This window comes from Cebidichthys violaceus, unplaced genomic scaffold (genome assembly GCF_023349555.1).
Source record: "Cebidichthys violaceus isolate CVI_PGR_0920_01 unplaced genomic scaffold, fCebVio1.0.p SCAF_3, whole genome shotgun sequence".
Taxonomy (NCBI): Eukaryota; Metazoa; Chordata; class Actinopteri; order Perciformes; family Stichaeidae; genus Cebidichthys; species Cebidichthys violaceus.
The window spans coordinates 10,409,137-10,428,363 of NW_027176483.1; the positions used below are offsets into that span (position 1 = coordinate 10,409,137).

Here is a 19,227-nt window from a genome sequence, read left to right on the forward strand (position 1 = left end):
CCTGACAATAGTTATAAAGTTTAAAATTAGAATTCAATTAATTATTAGGAATGTAATGATAAAATAAATAAAACAGCCATATAAATAATATCAGTTTGCCCAGAAGAGTAACAAAGACAAATGTCTCCAAACAGGAATTACATTTTTTTTTGGTCAAAGCAAAGATAGGGTTGATGGAACACGTTCTTTGTGTGACCCTGCAGAATGAAGAGAGAGCCCTGGTTTTGCTCTACTGAGCAGATAGGAAGTCTTTATCTGGACTGAGTGGTAGACCTTTGAAAACCTTTCAAAACAAGACACAATGCCGTCATCCGACCACACAAGATATTGCTCTCAAAATGTGCCAACTGGAGCTCTGTCACTCTGAGTTTGGAGCCAAAGTAAACTGACTCCTCTTCACACAAATGCTGGGAGAGCCCAGTGTAATGAAGAGGGCCTACACCAGTTCATCCTCCGTCTGCTCAAAGACTGAGCCATAAAAAAAACAACTTCAAATCAATATCTTTTTATGTATAACAATGGATCATATGACTATGTGTGATTTGAACGAAATAGCTCTGTAGTTCCCCTCAGCACGAAGAAGCCCTTTCACCTTTTTTGGATCTTTGTTTTGGTTGTGGTTCATTGTTTTCCCAAGAGTTGATAGAGACCAAAAAAAAAAGAGACGGAACATGTTGCTCAGTGTTAACACGATCAACAACAACCCTGTAAGGTGATAATATGTCAATGTTGTGGTTTCCCTCCCCAAGTGGCCAAAAGAAAATCCATACATGTAGTTTAAATGGTGAAGAATGGCTGAAGCATTGATGATGGATTAAGAGATGTAAGTGTGTTGCTTCACATGTGATTAGTTTGGCATTAGACTGCTCAAATCCATCTTTCTGCAGAAAGGTTGCAGTGTCTGGACAGCAGTTTTGTCAGTGATGGGGTCATTGCGGTGTACCCTGTCAAATTAGGTCATATTGTGATTTTCAGTATTTTAAATATTACATCACTGCATTCAAGAATGCATTCATACATCAAGCTTAAAGGTTAGCTTCTTACTATGACCGGTGACCTCCTATATGGACACAAAACTTTTAGCTGTGAATTGAACAGTTTGGTTTATTTTACATGAAAGATTTATGTATTTTGTGTTTTGTCATTGCTTTTATCATTAATTTAAAATGGGCACATATTTGCACCAATCAGAGTTCAGCATTAACATTTGAATCAGCTTTGTTTGCTTGTGTTAATCCTGTTAATCCTGTTAATCAACTGTGATCAAACGACACTCACACAGTCCTGATAAGGCAGATTGGCCGCGTCTTTCAGCGTTAAAGTCTTTAAAAATAGTAACTTTGAATATGGATTATTACGTCATAAATACTTTAGGGAATAGACTTTGGGAGCTTTAACAATAGTAGTTTGACTTCTAAAAGTGTATAGTGTGAACGAGCAGCTCAATATCTATTGCAAATCAATAGATTTCAATATGTTTTCTTTACATCAAGTCTGCCTGTTTCCACAGCTCTCCTGCTGCACACTTCACTGCTTCATGATTACAGTGCACCTTCTGACCTGCTGAATAATGACTCATAGTGCCTGTCTCAAATAATAACAGCAAGCTGCATCTATTTTGATACTGCTTACCTACAGGTCATTCGGGCAGACATAGGATTTGAGCTCTTAAAGGCACTCTAATTCAAAACCCTCTTCTGTACAATTAATGACATTTCAGTGCTTTTAAAGTGACTGTAGATGGAAGTTGGAGAGACATGGAGTAAATGGTATTCTTCTGGTTTGATTGAATCCCAGGCTGCTGTGTCTACTTAGAGAGGTGATCTCCCTCTGGGATGTGGAGTGCTGTGAGGCAAAGATAACTGGTTCTTATCTCGATCTGCTCAGTCAGGTATGAGAGCTCTTGGCCCGGGGCAACACAAACAGGGATCTCAGCGCTTTGGGCCTCACGAGCACACTGGGAACTGAATTTTCCTTCCCTTTAACTCAGTGCTGTGTATTTTAATTGTGTCTATTATCTTCCTCGCACCAAGTATTTTTGCCAACAGGCTAGCAGCCAGATCGCAGTGGTGGTGTGTTATTGTCATGTCTGTTTTGAATTGAAATCAGACAGGAAGGGGGATTAAAAACTAGGAGAGTTGTGATTCAAGCAGAGAGAGCCCTCGCTCGCTCTACCTCCTGTTGGAAACTCTGATGCGAGTCCTGCCTGGTCTGTGTGCACAAACAGCAGGATACAAACAAGGGCAACTCAGCCGATTGTGTCAGCTGAAGCGCTCCGATTTAAAGAGTAAGAGAGTACGTGAGAGATATGCGGGCGTTACTACTTTCAACACCAGGATGCTGTCTTATTGCTTCAAGACTTGTTTGCCAGTATATACAGTCATTTTACATTAAAAAAAAACATCATCTTAAAAATTAGGTAACCTTCCTTTAGGTCAATTCAGATCAATGACTGCTTATTGATATGACTATGATTGACTGAACAGGGGTGTCATGTCATCAATCTGGACATTTTAACCCATGCTAGTGCTGTGGTTCTCTGGGGACAGGAATGTCACAGCACTATGGTCCAGAATGAAACATCTTAACTTTTGGATGGATTGGCATGACATTTCACACAGACATTGACGGCTAACAGGATAAGTCCTTCTCTCTTCTGATTCTACCTAGAGTCACCAGCAGGTTACATTTTTCATTTTCGCTACTCAATGGATTGGCACCAATTTTATTTTTTAACAAACATTCATGCTTTCCAGAAAATTAATCCTACTCACTTTTGTGATCCTCTGATGCTTCCTCCAGCGCCACTATGACGTTGGCATTTATGGTTATGATTGAAACACCTATTGGATGAAATTTGGCATTTATGTCAATGCATTGTAATAACTTATGTGATTTCATTATAATAAAGAAGCTGTATGAATTCACATGGTTTTGTATACTCTTGTGCAGTGACGTGCGGTGAGGTTCGTGGTTGGTGAGGCACTGACTGCACACTACATAAATCAGATTAACAAATATATGAACCCAATAGAGTAGCTTAAATCACCATTCAATTGGCAGCTTGCACATTGACTACTGGTTGTTTTTCATATTTCATATCAGCATTATTTACACACACACATAGGTGAAGTACATTGATTCCACCGGGCGCGTGTGCGCCGCGACCTTTCCCACCGGGAGCGTTTCAGAAGCGGAGCGCTCGCGGGCGCCACCCGCGAAAATTGTGAGATTCCGCGTTAATCTGTGTAACAAACACGGATGTATAAAGAGAACAACAAACACATAAAAGGTTACTTTACCTGTCCGACGTTGAATTGCTGTTGATTTGATCATATTTCCTTGTTTTTTGAGAAATGTTTAAGCTTCGATATTGAATCTTACATTTCTGTGGTCAAAGCAAAATATAAGAAGAAGAAGAGAAGTGTAGAAGAAGAGCAACGACAGAACAAGCATAAACCCGACCCGTGGGCTCTCACACGCCCTCTTCTTTGAGACAGAGGTACTGTTTGCCCCTCTGTGCTTTTTCACTGTGGTTTCTGTCAGATCAGCAAGAATAAATATGTTCTACACAGACGTGAAATACATTATCTATTCTATGGAAAGAAAGGACATATAATAAAAGTGTCTACAAATACAGTGGTGACATGGAATGAGAAAGCAAAAGGCACGCGCTCAACCCAGTTAGTGAGGGATTCACAATCTGAGGTGAGGCACAGCTCATAGCTGCCTCACCTCACGTGTCTCCTCTGTTTGAACAGGAAATGCGCTAATTCAGAGACTTTGATTATAAAAATGATTGGAATCATACGGAAATTACATTTATAGCACAGATCAGTAGAGAAATATTAATATTTATTTTATTTTAGCATTATTTGTTTTTTACTTTTCATGATGACAGGCCTCCCCTGACCGCACGTCCCTGCTCTTGTGAGGTAAATACTTGGCAAATGAAGAGTGATGAGTATTTCCTCATTTAATTAATAATTTGAGTGCAAAATAATCAGATTTTCTGAGAAACTTGAGTTAGTATTTGCTTGTTATTACCATTTTAGACAACGTAATTATGCATTACGATATCTCGACATATGATTCATCGCGATATGATTCAATTGAAAGACGATAAATTATCATATTGAAATTATCACCCTCGGCTAAACATCAGTGTGTCAACATTTTAACACTTGACTCATAGCACGGCTGTAATAAAGTACAGCCTACAACAACATACAGCATTTTCAATCTTAATCTGGATGCAAGAGCAAACCAGAAAGTGTGTGTAAGAGCGTTTTGTCTCTGAGGAGTTGGAATGCATTCAGTGTGACAGCTTTCATTGTCTCACAGTTCCTTTCTCTTAGCACCCAGCAATAATTACTGACTTGTGTTTTTCCTCTGGTACCTGCCAGCTCTTCCCACCTCCCAACACAGCTGATCAGACCCAGCTGCAACACGCTTGTACATTCTTCTTGCCACGTTTTCTTATCGGGAACCTGAAGAACAATCAGCTCTCTGAACAAAAAGTTGCATCCAGCCATGTTTTATTAGAGCAGGATTGTGGCTGATTACATTTATTAGAGAAGATATATAAAGAGATGTAAAGTGCAGCCTACTATAGGTTGATACGGTTAATTCAGTTGCTCACAATTAAGTGTGTACTCAGTGGAGCAGGATTCAGTCCTGAATTAATAGGTGCCATGTATCTTGCCGTATAGCCATGTTTATGAAGCTTCAGATCTATTGTTATTTCTGTCACCTCGAGGGGACTCATTTTGCAGCGGCCTGGCTGATCGTGTCCAGTCCTGTCATGTCTGATTCGGCAGATGAGCCCTGACATCCTCAAGGACGGACAGGAATGATTTGACGTCACCAACAACAACAGACACAGAAAAAGCTCTTTCCCCACCTTGTGCTGCAGAGGAGGTGTATTTCGGTCAGAGTGCCTCATGGTGTCATAGACGTCACAGTCTCAGGGGTGTGAACTGCGAGCAGAGTGAAGTTCTCTAACTCACTGTCAGAACATCCACTCATCCACACTGATGTACCCACATACTCTGAGAGACCCAAGCTTCTGACAGATGCAGCTCTGAAACAATCTGTGATGAATTCACAGCATAAAACATTGTACGCACTGACATTTATTCAAACCCACATCAACATTTTCTTCCTCATTCTACAAATCTATAACTGATACAGATATAAAGCACCACACATGCAATTATTAAAAAGGTTTAGATGAGCAAAATCTTTAAACGAAAAGGTTTTAAAGGCCCAGTGATCTTGATACACAGATAGGTATCCCCGGACGTTTATTGATGGCTGTGTATTTCCTCTGTAGTGTTTCATTAGATACCTTGTTTGATAGCAGGGAGAGCTTCTGCTGTCCGCTCAATGGGGGGGGCAGACATATTGGTAAGCTTTTGATTTGGTGGTGTGAACAGAGGTGTGACAGATCCTACCAAAACATCAATTTTGCCACTAATTACTTCTGCAGTTAGTGAGGCGGCTGTACAAAAGCTCAAACTCTGCCTGAAACTACACAAGATAAACTGTAGCAACACTTGTCGATTTGGAGGACAGGAGGAAATGGGATCATGAAACGTGACGAAGAAAGTGTTTGGTTTGGATATTGATGGTAAAATTCTTAATGATGTTAACAATACTGTCATCTGTGGATATATCTTGACTACTTGATTACTGACAGTTCATTAAGGTGCCTCCTATTCCAATATCCAATTAAAGGCTCCACAACAACTCCTAATAAGTGGGGTGTAGAGTTGATAAGCAACCAATTCTGAAGCTTCAGGCCCTCTGCTTCATTAGGAGGCTGTTGAGCTAAAACTGAAAATTCAACACGGAGGACATCAAAGTGCCCACTCAGCAAAATGAGTAACAAACTCCTTATTAGATATGCACCAATCTCCTAGGATACAGCCGACATACACAATGATCACCCAGCAAAACTGTTGCCTGTATAATGCTCTTGAATAATGCTCTACTCAATTAATGCTCGCCAGAAGGGCAGGTGTTGGTTTGCACCAGCGAGATGTGAAAGAACAGAAGGAGTGATGAAGGAGACGGAGGCAGAGGAGGAGTGGAAACATTTCAAGATTTCAAGTATGAGAAAGTAGCACTTCTCAATATGAAAAGATCAAAGTGTCTCCGAAAATGTGTTATACTTCACGGGACATCATCATGAGAGGATGAGTAAAAAAAAAAACTTGCAGCGTATGTGAGGGGTGGCAGGTTTTTAAGCTGCACTGGAGGCATTTTTCCTAAATCTGCCAAGGTAGGAGGAAGGCATGGAGCAGTCCGGTGCAAAGCTGCAGCAGGGTTCGTGCCAGTTCATTGCTGTCGCAGCCCACACATTCGCTTGATACAATCGCAGAGACACCAAATGCCATGAGAATGTCAAACACAGTCTTTAAAGAGACAACCAGCACAGAGGAAGAAACACAAACAGCACCACAACAACGGAGGATATATTCGCTCGGGAAAAATCAACTTCTGTGTCGAAATGCAAGTGAAGTTGTTACGATGGAAAAGATGGGCATGATTAACACAAAAAAGATCTCCCCCATGAGGTAATTGTATTAAAACAACATGTGTGGATATTTTTTATTTAAAACATCACACATCCTTGTGTTTGACAGCAGCAGATATTTAGAAGATGACAGTGAGGGTGTGTCTGCGCTCAATTCAAATTCCAATACACAGTTTGTAAACAGCGTAAATCATGAAAAATTGTATTCCATAGGTCATTATACATATTTAAAGCTAAAACAAGACTTTGAGAGTCAGATATATGCAAGTGGCATGGGATTGTAAGGATTAAAGTTTAAAAATACAAAAAGGGTGACATATCAGCACAACATTTCGTAAAGATGGACTGACATCAGTGAAGCCAGACATTTAATCACCATAGGGTTTTAAAAATGGACATGGTAGCCAGTTATGGTACCGGATATATCTTTATGTTTATAGATGTATTTCTTTCCATTTTCATTTTACTTGAATCCATTTTCTTTTTTTTTCTTGAAACAGTGACGTTGGTTGGGGATTATCATGTTTTCTATTGCTGACTACATTAGGAGACATTTTGCCCAGACTCTAAATGTATTAACTGCTGATAACTTTTACATGTACTTTGACAGGATCTATAAATAATCTTCGAGCTACAGTACTCTGTTGAATAAAAATCTCACAATGCAGACTGAAGGAAAGGTTATATTTAGAAAGCATGGGAGGAAGAGCAGCAGCTGCGATGTAAGATATCTGAAAATGGAAACTGCTCCCAGGGGTGACAGAGCTTATTCTCTCCACATTAATTATTTATTTTCCCTTTAATAGACCGCGGACGACAGCATCGATGGGGCAAAGATCACGCTGTTTGAGGACTGCTGACGTTCTTGTGGCTCCCAGTGCTAATGAATGTGTCTAAACCAGGAAGCTTTGGCTTTGGTCTGGTCCCTGGTACATCGTGTCCCTGTGGACGGCAGGTCTGTCCATCATATAGGTCATTTCCAATCAACAAAGATTCTACATTAAACTAAATTTAAATAACAGTTGGAGTTAAGGTTTTCTATACACAAAAGTATTGAGGCAACCAGTTCTTAGAATGAAAACTATAAATTCAAAGACATATGTTGCAGGTTCAATTCATTCCAGAATCAGCTCAAGACACATCTGTTTAGACTGACGTTTGACTAAAAGCTCATGTCCTAGGCCTGCTTTTAAACCATGTTTTAATTTTGCTTTAAACCATGTTTTAATTTTGTACTTTCTGTGTGTATGTAAATTATTGGCCCTTATATGGTCACATTGTGTTGTTTATGTTTGAAATTCTGCACCTGTTAAGCACGTTGTGACTTCTGTCTGTAAAAAGCGCTTTATAAATAAATCTTACTTACTTACTTCAGGTTGCTTGATACTAAGCATGAGATCTGCACTCTTCAAGATCAATATTTAGTCTCATTAATAAAGATATTTGACCAAATCAAGACCAGATTTCTGCATTTATATTATAATGTCTCTTGAATGGGAGGAACACTTTGTTTTGACTTGGACGACGACATGTGATGTTTTGTAAAACCTGCTCCAAATGCCTCGTGAACAACAAGTCTGCAGGGGCTGAGAAGGCAATCACAGGTGAGAAATCACTGGCAGCATTGACGGCAGGTGTCCTGAGACATCAAGTGTTTGGATGGGTCATAAAGTGATTAGTCCCAGTCTCAGAGGAAGAGAGCAGCGGTCAGAGGACTAATGGTTGAACGTGATGATGATGGTGGTAGTAGCTTACTTGTGCAAGTGAAAAGAAAAAAACAGCATCAAAAAAGTATTTGAGTAAATGTCACAAAAGCCTTGCGGTCCTTGGTGGAATGTTATATGTCTGATTTACCTGTTCCTTGCAGGGCAGAGAACATCACTGTTCTCATTAGAAACTGCTTCTGTGCTGTCTCATAGCAACCTAAAAATAGAAATGTCCCTATTAGGCTGTATAGCTGTGATGGCTGCTACAAGTTTTGGTCTCTTTAATTGTGCAATATATATATATATATATATATATATATATATATATATATATATATATATATATATATATATATATATATATGCCCTTTATTACGTAGTGGGTAGGAAGACTGTCTTTATTCTAACAACTGGCACTGATGTTCCCCACTGCAGACAGATTAAATCTTATTTATACCTCTGGCTTACTATTTGAGGCATGAATTCAGACATTTATAAAAGGATAAAAATAATATTCAGTGAGCTGTTATTCCTCATTTATCTCATGTGAAAGCCAAACAGTGTCAGCTGCTTTCATTTACAAATTGTCCTTTTGAAATTATTCAAATAATAATACACACACGCAGAACATTTACATGTGTTTGGGAGGTAGCGCTAGTTTTGTTTGTGTGCTGCAGTTATGAAAATCAGGACAGAGGTTTTCATCATCAATTTATTTTAGGTCGACTACTCTGACGTCAAGAGAATACACGTTTCATTCAAGAAGCAAGAAAGTAAGTTATTTATAACCCGCAGCACCTCCAGGTTGTGATCCTTGAGTGCGCAGTGAAAGGAATACTCCCCATTGGACTGATGTAGTGAGCCTCCATAACAAAAGCCACACCGCTCATGTCCAGAGAGGTACGGCGCCCTGTAAACTAAACTAGGACGCATCGATGGGAACAGTCGCAGCTGAAAAATAGGGATATTGCGAAGAACTGCAACAAACTTTCTCTTTGAATCATTAATTTCCCCCCGATTTCTTCCCTCTTACATGAGAAAGCACTGGGTACTTTGAGCATGGGAAACCTCTTCTCTGATCAGGTAAGACAATTAGCAGACATTAAGTTACTCTGCAAAATTATTAAAATACAAAATGATTGAAAACTAAATTTAATTAATTCAACTTTATGTCTTGCGTCTCTGCTTTCTTCGTCTTTGAGGAGGCTGGTAAAAATAGGATTCACCTATTACATTACGCTTAACATGAGATGTATGTATAATGTCATATACAATTTGAATTTACATTTACACAATAAACACAATTTCAAATGCCGGATTTCCCGGAGAAACAGACGACGAACCAAATCATTTGTAATGGAGCGCGTTTCAGTCGCCAAGTTATCCAAGATGAGAACCATGGACAGCGACTCCCCCGCCTCACATGGGGGTGATATTTCATGTCGCCTGTCTGAGCAGATTGTGTTGTCACTATTTTTTTATTTTTTAGATATTTAAAATAAATCTCGTTGTCGTACAGTCTCTTGCATACATTTTTAGAAAAAGATGAACACGCCTGGTGTATGTGCGCTCTCACAGGGCGATGGATGCTTTTGTTCGTCGTTGTTCGTCGCTTTCATAAATATGATGGAAAAAGACAAACGCGAGCTCCTGTCTTGGCAGAGATAATGAGATAAACTTTGATTTTGATATCCAAATCTCATGATCATCCATCGTTTGAGAATCAAACAGGTGCTGTTACCTTGCTGTCTCGTGCATGAGGATTTCTGGGCATGGCCATGATTAGTTTCCACTGTGGAAAAAAAATACATTTTCAACACATTACCGTCATTTCTATATGAAGAATATATATTTCCTATATCAGGATTCTGGAACAGTAAGTTATGTCTATAACCTTTTCGTTGTAACAGACTGCCACCTGCTGGTGGTGATTTAGCAAAACAGAGAAACAAACAACATGAGCGTTAACCACTTCTATGTTTTCTTCAAAGGGCAGTGAGCTGTAAATTCAACACTGAGACGATCTGTGACTGGCTGGGAGATGGCAGATATACTGGAGCTGCGGACAGATGGAAATTCACTCCTGAAGGCGGTGTGGCTCAAACGCTTGAGACTCACCAGGCTCCTGTTGGATGGAGGCGCATATATCAACGAGAGCAATGAACGTGGAGAGACACCACTCATGGTGGCCTGCATGTCCACACACACTGACCAGCAGAGTGTGAGCAAGTCAAAGCTGGTGAAATATTTGCTGGACAACCAGGCAGACCCCAACATACAGGACAAAGCTGGTAGGACGGCTCTAATGCAAGCCTGCAGCCACAAGGCTGGACACGAGGTGGTGGATCACCTGCTGAGCAATGGAGCTGACCCCAGTCTGGAGGACAGGAGCGGGGCCTCAGCCCTGGTCTACGCCATCAATGCCGACGATAAGGAGACACTAAAACTGCTCTTGGATGCGTGCAAAGCTAAAGGCAAGGAGGTCATCATAATCACCACAGACAAGTCGCCATCTGGCACTAAAACAACCAAACAGTACCTAAATGTCCCCCCATCACCAGAGCTGGATGACAAGTCCTCCCCAGCATACTGCACCTCTCCGTCTGATATCAACGTCACTGCATCGCCCACACCTGAGCAAGAGCAACAAAACACAGTTTTCAGTTTCCATACCAAGCTGAAAACCTCCAGTTCAGCTGCAAAGCTCGCCAACGGGCCCACGTCTCCAACGCGCCGGCCTGCAAACCCCAAACGCGCACGTTTGCCTCAGCTGAAGAGGCTGCAGTCAGAGCCTTGGGGGCTGATTGCTCCCTCAGTCCTGGCTGCAGCCGCCCATGAAGAGAGCAAAAAAGCCAGCTCCGATGAGGATGTCGTCGCAGGGGTTAATGGACTCTCTCTGAATAAGAGGTCAGCTTTATCTCGACAGAGCAGTGTGGATGGAAAGGACAGCTTTTTCCCACTGGTGGGTGAACAACCCTGCAAAATGACAACCTCGATATCAGTTCCTCCAACGTCCAAAGCCTCATATGAGAGATCTCTAGGCCAGCACCAGCCGCTGGCACGGCGCAGCACTGTGCCCACGGAGCAGGAGAGCAGCAGTTGCAGCAGTGGACTTGCCAGTCTGAGAGACACAGTGCATAAGAGACATCTGGGGAACGATCACTATGACTCAGACTCACAGCTCTACTCAGGCTCTGCCATGTTAGACTCTCCTAAGGTCCCAGTGGAGCGAAGGAAACTGAACACTTCTCCTCTAGCGATGCTAACTAGCTCCAGAGAATCTCTAGACAGCAACGCCAGCACGTCCTCTCCCAGCACAGCACACAGACGTGCACCAGGTCTCCTGGAGAGGAGAGGCTCGGGCACGCTGCTGCTGGACCACATCTCCCACACCAGGCCTGGCCACCTGCCCCCTCTCAACATCAACCCGAACCCTCCCATCCCTGACATCGGGGCTAGTAGCAAGCCCTCCTCACCTCTGGCCACAGGTATTAGATCTATAGCTCCAGTAGCACCAAACACACCAAAGAGAGGTGGCCTCAAGTCCAAGAAAATACTTGTGAGAAGGCACTCTATGCAAGTGGAGCAGATGAAGCAGCTTTCTGATTTTGAAGAGATAGCTCATTAGTTAGTGATGGTGTTTATGCAGCACATATTGTGGGAGTAGAACTGTTAGCAACATAAATTGTCAGGAAGTACATCCATAGGTTCCGCTGTGTAGACTCACAGCCATCTAGATGTTGAATAATGTATAATTTATAAAAAAATAAAATATATATATATATATATATATATATATATATAATGAAACTGAGCAATATAGATAGACTTCTTCCCTGTGTTACACCCAACCTTAAGGTTTATCATATTTTGACTTCACAACATCTGCTGTATATGTATTACAGTTTTGAATGTAAATGCCAAGACATGGTACTTTGCCTCTGAACTAGCTCTATTACATGGTAATGTAATGCGTAGGGAACATACAGGGTCCATTTGTAGCCAGCAGGCCACTTGGGTGCACATTGTGCAAATGTAATTAGAACCATTATTAATGGATTTTTTATTTTAAAAGAAAAATGTGATGCACTTGTCTGAGATGTAGCTTTGAGTAAGATGAGATTTGACTGTTTGTAGCAAATTTGTACAAAGTGCCTTCAAGATAAAGAAACCTAAAAAAAAAAAAAAAAAAAAAAGAGTGGACAGATACATTTAATGTATTAGAAGCATTTTTAATTCATGATGATGTAACCAAAATGTGTTTTATTTCAATATTGTTGGTCTCACAAGAACCGAAATGAATATACGTGATGTGAATGAATGAAAAACATGCCTTAACAAACAGGTAAAATGATGGGCTATGTATAACAGCACTTTATTGCCCAGGAGAAAAAAAAATGAAAATGTTGCTCTCAACAGTGTTACAAAAAACCTTCAAAGCACACGTAATTCTTATTTGATGAAATCAAGTAACATACATGACATTCGAGCCCTTAGTCAACACAGGCAGTGGTGAAACTTGTCAATTAAAATGTCATTTCACGCTAATGGCAATCAAAACTAAAGATCTTACTGCTTCCATGTAACTTACCTGTGAAGCATTGCTACTGTTTAAGAAAAAAGAAAACATAATTAAATCCATAGTATTTTTGCAATTAGTTTGTTGTATATTCTGAATAAATGTCTATCACTAGTGACATTCTGTGTGTTTACTCATTTGTTTTATTAAGTAGGCGCTCAGCTGCTAGCAGCCACACAGATGCTCATTAGAAAGAGCACCAGTTCTTCCTCAGGCAGTCCGTTGATACTATGAAGATGATGACGATCATCATCGATGTCACTGTGATTATATCAGACCAACCATAGAGGCACTCAGATCCCACAGCTTCTTGGCAGCTTCATCATCCAGACCCTGAGGGGCTGCGGTTTTAAGGGCGCAGTCGCTGCAATCAGGGCAGAATTGAGTCTTAAACATGTGGCTCGATCCGTTACTACAGTGCTGATTTATTCACAAGGACCAATTCTCAATCAGGATACAATGATGAATAAGGATGGAAATCACAGGGTCACTAACAATACAGGACGGGATCTGGGACAGAATACTGCATAGGTGCTATAGTATTCTGTACAAGATACTGACAGTAATTCATATGATTATATGATAAGCAACATAATGACATATTCCCATGACTATTTAGAGGGATATTTACCACTGCCAGCATATTGTTTTTCCACAAAACAGGAATTGATCAATATTTTGTATTGACTGTCCTCAGGTGGCCATCGGTTTGTGGTACTGTAATTGAATTACCTGTTATTTTAATTTGGGAATAAGCACCACTAAAGCACAATATCCACTGACTTGATAAGGGCCTTTATTCCTCTTTTGTTACCTGATCTTGACGCCCAGTCTTGACATGGATCCCTGTGCTAAAATCTAGTTTTAAAGTTGTACTGATCAATATTTTGGAAACAACATGAACATTAATTATTACTGTGCTGTGTGTAGAATTTGAAAGGGGTCGCTTGTAGATGCAAATCCCCACCTATTCAGTCCCCCCCCCCCCCCCAGCACTATTATAATCTATTTTAGATCAATCTTTTGGTGCTGTGGCCCGCAGTTCTGCTCTCATCAAATTAGTTTCCACCTGCAGCAGGCAACTGTTTTCAGCAAAAGAAAGCTCTGATAAGCACACTGTATGCTACCTGGCCAGCACCAAACAACAAGTTAGCGACTTGCTTGTGAACATAGCGGAACATTTAGCAGCTAAAAAGAAATAAATTCCCCTCAGGAGTTAATGGACATTCATCAGGTGGCCAGGAACGTGAAACCAAAATGAATACTCGTGTTTGTGCATTTTACTCTGTGTCCGCTGGATTAATAAACAATTGTTTGCTAAAACATTGTCAGGTAAACTCAGCATATTGTTTTTGCTGTGGGGCTCCTGAGCAGGTTTAACCGGCCACGAGTGTAATAGAATGTAAAGCGATATTGGTGCCAGGGAATCGCCCCCAAATCTCGATATATTGATTATGTTGTATTGATAGTGGCTGTCTCAGCTCTAATAATGAAACTACCAGCTACTGATTTACAATGACCGACCTGTAGTAGAGTCCACTTTCATTCTGCAGGCTTTCCTCCACAGCGCAGTAGATGGTGGTCTGAGCCCCTTCTGTTGGAGACTTGATGAAGAACATGAGTGGTGTGTACACAACTCTCTTCCAAAGGGGCATTGTGGGCCAGAAGTGCCGACCGAGCTCCGTCCGGATTACACCAGGGTGGAGGCTGTATGTAGTTACTCCGGTACCTGCAAGATGACAAGACATAGGACATAATGTATCCACTTTATGGATAGTTTACTAAAAACTGTGTAATGTCTGGTGGGAGATATAAAATGTTTCCATACCTTGCAGCTTGTTAGCCAGCTCTCTTGTAAATAGGACATTAGCTAGTTTACTTTGTGCATAGCTCTTCCAAGGGCGGTAATCTTTCTCCTGATGTATGTCATCAAAATAGATTTGACCTGTTGAGCAGCATTCACAGATGTGGTATTTAAATTAAATTACACTGAAAAGGATGGCATTCCTGATAGAGAATACAAATCTACATCTCTTGAAGTGAAATAGAAACAGAGAAAAAAATTGAACCTCTCTGATGAGCTAAACTGGAGACTGTGACGATGCGGCTGGAAGCCGACTTCTTCAGGAGATCCAACAGACAGTTTGTTAAAAGGAAGTGGCCCAGGTGGTTCACACCAAACTGCATTTCAAAGCCATCTTCAGTTTGCCATTTTGGGCAGCTCATAACACCTAAAAGTAATATTTAAAAGTAAATAAAAGTCTCAAAGCTGTTGGATATATCACAGCATCAGTGGTCAGATGTGATTTACACATCTACCTGCATTATTGATGAGAATATCCAGCCTCTCTTCACTTGCTAGGACGTCTTTGGCTAGCTGTCGCACTGACTGTAGAGATGCCAAGTCCAACTTTTTGACAATAACATTGTCATTTCCGCTCCTCTTCTTCACCTCTTCTGCAGCTTTATTGGCTCGGTCCATGTCTCTACAGGCCAGAAGGACTCTTGCGCCTGAAACACAGCAGCAAATCCTTTACATTTCAAATTGAATTAGATATAGCCAAAATATGAAACCAGGATAAGTCACTAACCCCTTTTAGCCAGGTCAACAGCTGTTTCTTTGCCAATCCCAGTGTTGCCTCCGGTGATCAAGACGGTCTTTCCCTCCAGCGAGGCTTTGCTATGACACACTCCACCTGCCATCCATTTCTGCACACCAAATAGTCCCGCTCCTGTCAGAGCGTACACAGCGGTTAAAATACCTCTGCACCCTTAACGAGAAAAACTGTTCACCGAACCGCAACTTTACATTTTGTACCATATATCTTCAATTGTCAACGGATTTAAATCCAAACTACTGAAAACTATTTTGTTAATCAATTAATCGTTTTAGTAATTCTTCAAGCAAAAATGCCAAATATTGGCTTGAAGAAAATGACTGAAGCTGGTTCCAGCCTCTCATACAAAATAACATTGTTTGCTTTTCCTTCTTTCTTTTTATTAGTGTAAGTGGAGTTCCTGAAAACAATTCAAGATGTCAATTTAGGCCCTTGGAAATGTCTTTAGAAATGCATAAAATAAAAGATGAATCCATTAGGTCAACTTCTAAAACGCCTTAGAAAGTCTGTCTTGTGTGCTCCAATAACTTTGTTTTGTCTGATTGTATAATTCACTTTGGGCTGTTTGTATTGTCTTCAGGATCCCATTCTTAAAGAGGACAACAATGGAAATGTTAGCTTTATTGTGTTTTTATCCCTGACAATTTATTTGTCATATATTACATCCCGTGACCATATCGAAAACAATCGAGGCAACAATCAAATCAATAATTTGTTAAGTATAATGAAAGCTCTCATTGTTAGTTTATATTATGGGCTAGTAAGTGTGTACTAATGTTGCAGCTGTGCTCTAATGCAGCAATTACACAGCAACAACTAAAATGTCAAATGATTCCCCAAAACACGTAGTTTTACGTTTTAATTAAGTAATTTTTGAGAATATGAACTTGTAGGAAAATGAATGGACGTTCAATTGTCATTTTCTAAGCATGCTATCTCATTCATTCTAATAACAAGTAAACTACCTCAGCGTTTGCATGAGCCCCGTGCATTAAATGAACTATTACAGACTGTACAGTTCATTATCATTAGCGTATCAGTGAGTGAGCACACAGACGAGATCAGAGCTGGCTGTTGTTACCTGCTACTGTGACCACAGCAAAGGTTTTAGGATACTGGGCAACAAACGATCTCATCGCTGTGAAGGTCTGCATCGTCAATCCTTCCACTGTTTCTACAACTTAAAATGTTCCCACTTTAAGTTCGATTGCAGTTGTATTTCTGTTTAACTACGGTCTCTTCCGTATGAGCTACACAATTACCCCAAACCAACAAGAAGACACGACCACCACAGTTCACGTGTATAACAGCTAACAACTCAAGCTTCCTCCAGGAAGTACCGCCTACTGTCGTCCGATTGACGAATCCTATTGGTTCTTCTTGTTAATTATCTTCTAAATAATATTTTCACGAACAGTTTAAAACTTCTGATGCTATTTTGGACTCTTTCTAATAATAATAATAATAATAATAAAAAGAACAGTTTAAACATTTAAATAAATGTAAAAAGAGAAGCAAAATACAAAAACAATTACAAATTAAAATACGAAATTACAATTAAATACAATAAGGTGAAATAGAAATATAACAGTAACAACAGCAATTATCATTACCATAACCACTGCAGTCGTTATAATGTTAATTATCATAATTTTCCTAGATGAGCTGAAGTAAATATATTTAAAAAAGAGAATAAGTTCCAAATAAAAGCGAGGCTAAAATGATGAGTTTTAACATGTTTAAAGCATCACTCGATGTTGCTTCACTCGGGATCCCATGTTTTGGATCAAAAACTACAGACCTGTTGGTACATCATTGTAGCTTATACCATGATCACCAAGGTAGTCAAGGGAAGCACATTAAGGCCTGTAGATAAGTAAAGAAATCTTAAAATATCTCCTCAAACTTACTGGAAGCTTACTGTGACGGTGTTTTCACATCAGATGACTGGTTTTGATAATGATGGCTGAGCTCCAGGTTTTATGTTACATGTCACAATACACACGTTCTATTGCACATTGCAGCTTGTGTTAGGGTTTAAACATCTGTTTTTTAAATTAATATTATTAATATATATATATATATATATATATATATATATATATATATATATATATATATATATATATATATATATATATATATGTTTAATCTGTGTTTGCCCCTGCTTCAAGACCCCATGGGGACAAATAAGTTAAAATTGTAGTTGCTGCTCAGGTCCTTTATATAACATTACATGTTGGTGGTAAATGAACAAATCCATAATCTGAAATACACACAAATCCTCCAGCAGAGGTCAGTGTAGGCTCACCAACACAGTCTCAGGGCCTTCTAGAGGAGTCCAGTAGATGGAGCACATACATCATATCAGGCCCAAGACCATGTTTTATTTTTTATACCCACAGTTACCAATCAAATCTAAGAACACTGGGGAAGTACTTTATATAGCATCAAATTATATCCTAAACTCCTACGAGCAAATTAAGATGTCTCTCTGCTGCTGTACGAGCAGACAAAAGGGAAAGCAGCAGCAAGTTGACAGTAATAATAGCATTACACCCTCAGATCTGAATTAAACTCTGATCAAAGCTGCAGCTGAGCAACTAACTCTTCAAATAAATAATTTAGTTCCTTGCTTATTGATGAGTGTTAAGTTTTAATGTGGCGGCTCAATATGTCCTCGCTCTTTTCTTAACTTTAAAGCACAATAGGCTACTCCACCATTATGAGTCTGTACAAGGACTTAATATAGAGCTTTGTCCTTGGGGTTTACAGGGTGACATCTGAGCGTGCATGTGAAGGTGGACAGCAAGTGCACACTGTTTACATACCAAAGGGTCAAAAGTTGAAGTTGAAAGTCAAAAGATTATGTAATTACACTGCCAAGTCTGACCGCAATAACATGAGTTACAGTCTCTCATTACATGTGCAGGACAAAACTCTGCACTTCAGGGACAAGAAACTGACCTTCCCCATAACGTTATAAACACATATTTGAAGAATGTTGTATTTTTCATACAACACAAGACATTTTTGGTTTATAGACATTTGTATTTGACATAGCATATCTGACTTTTGTCAATGCAGGCCCCTCTATTCTCAAATGAAAGAGTACTTCAGAGGTGACCTGCAGGATGTCTCTCTTGCTGGCTCACCACCAACCCCGTCATGTGACTGCACAGCACACTTCTCTCCCAGTATGGTAACCTTCCCCTGCTAAAATTAGAGGGCCCTCTGCTGAGACTTTTTGGAATGTGACTATCCTGTACCCATCCTGCAGATGCTAGGGGATCTCAATAAATCTCTTTGTCAGTTTTTAATGTTTGCTTGAGTTTACTCCTGCTCCATATTTTTTTACTAATAAACTAAATCCTGTGGCCTTGTACTTTTTATGTTTTTTACAAAAAAGTATTGGTCTGGGCAAATATCTTTATCGGTTTGTAGTTTCTGATCCGAATGCACTGTATATTTGTAGTTTCTCTGATAAATGTGTGAACATTTTCATCAAAGCTCAATAAACAATACACATATATCAAGTTATATTGTTGCACATTGTACATTTCTCTATTGTCTGGATTTTTAACAAGGTAAATAGCTACTTCATATTTATTATCCACTTTTGGAAATGTAGCCAAATAGATTTGATCAGTTTAGCTGTGAAGTTTATTATTTATTTATTTTTACAGCTTAATAAACTCACAGCATATAGTCATTCTTTAGACCTGCTATATTGAGGATGTGCAAATGTTAGACAGTCATAGTCTTCTAAATGGTTTCCTGACA

General features: G+C 39.8%; 2 protein-coding genes across 2 annotated transcripts; one reads left to right on the plus strand and one right to left on the minus strand.

Moving 5' to 3' along the window:
• The first annotated feature begins 9,081 nt into the window (after positions 1-9,081).
• Positions 9,082-12,483, plus strand: ankrd34c (ankyrin repeat domain 34C). Its single transcript, XM_068722947.1, has 2 exons — positions 9,082-9,330; positions 10,239-12,483. The coding sequence occupies exon 2, from the start codon at positions 10,289-10,291 to the stop codon at positions 11,873-11,875; it is 1,587 nt and encodes a 528-aa protein (XP_068579048.1). The 5' UTR covers positions 9,082-9,330; positions 10,239-10,288; the 3' UTR covers positions 11,876-12,483.
• Positions 12,484-12,946: 463 nt separating this feature from the next.
• Positions 12,947-16,748, minus strand: LOC137881160 (retinol dehydrogenase 11-like). The gene is made up of 7 exons (XM_068722949.1): positions 16,526-16,748; positions 15,418-15,558; positions 15,146-15,337; positions 14,896-15,057; positions 14,655-14,771; positions 14,351-14,555; positions 12,947-13,190 (listed from the first exon to the last, which is right to left on the minus strand). The coding sequence occupies exons 1-7, from the start codon at positions 16,596-16,598 to the stop codon at positions 13,094-13,096; spliced, it is 987 nt and encodes a 328-aa protein (XP_068579050.1). The 5' UTR covers positions 16,599-16,748; the 3' UTR covers positions 12,947-13,093.
• Between the last annotated feature and the right edge of the window lie 2,479 nt (positions 16,749-19,227).

Excerpts from the sequence above, each read along its gene's own strand:
- LOC137881160 (XM_068722949.1), bottom strand. The coding sequence starts at position 16,598 with ATGCAGACCTTCACAGCGATGAGATCGTTTGTTGCCCAGTATCCTAAA. Across the intron at positions 15,338-15,417 it reads TGTTGACCTGGCTAAAAGGG|GCGCAAGAGTCCTTCTGGCC; the intron begins GTTAGTGACTTA and ends GCTGTGTTTCAG. Across the intron at positions 13,191-14,350 it reads GAAAGTGGACTCTACTACAG|CGACTGCGCCCTTAAAACCG; the intron begins GTCGGTCATTGT and ends CCCTGATTGCAG.
- ankrd34c (XM_068722947.1), top strand. The coding sequence starts at position 10,289 with ATGGCAGATATACTGGAGCTGCGGACAGATGGAAATTCACTCCTGAAG.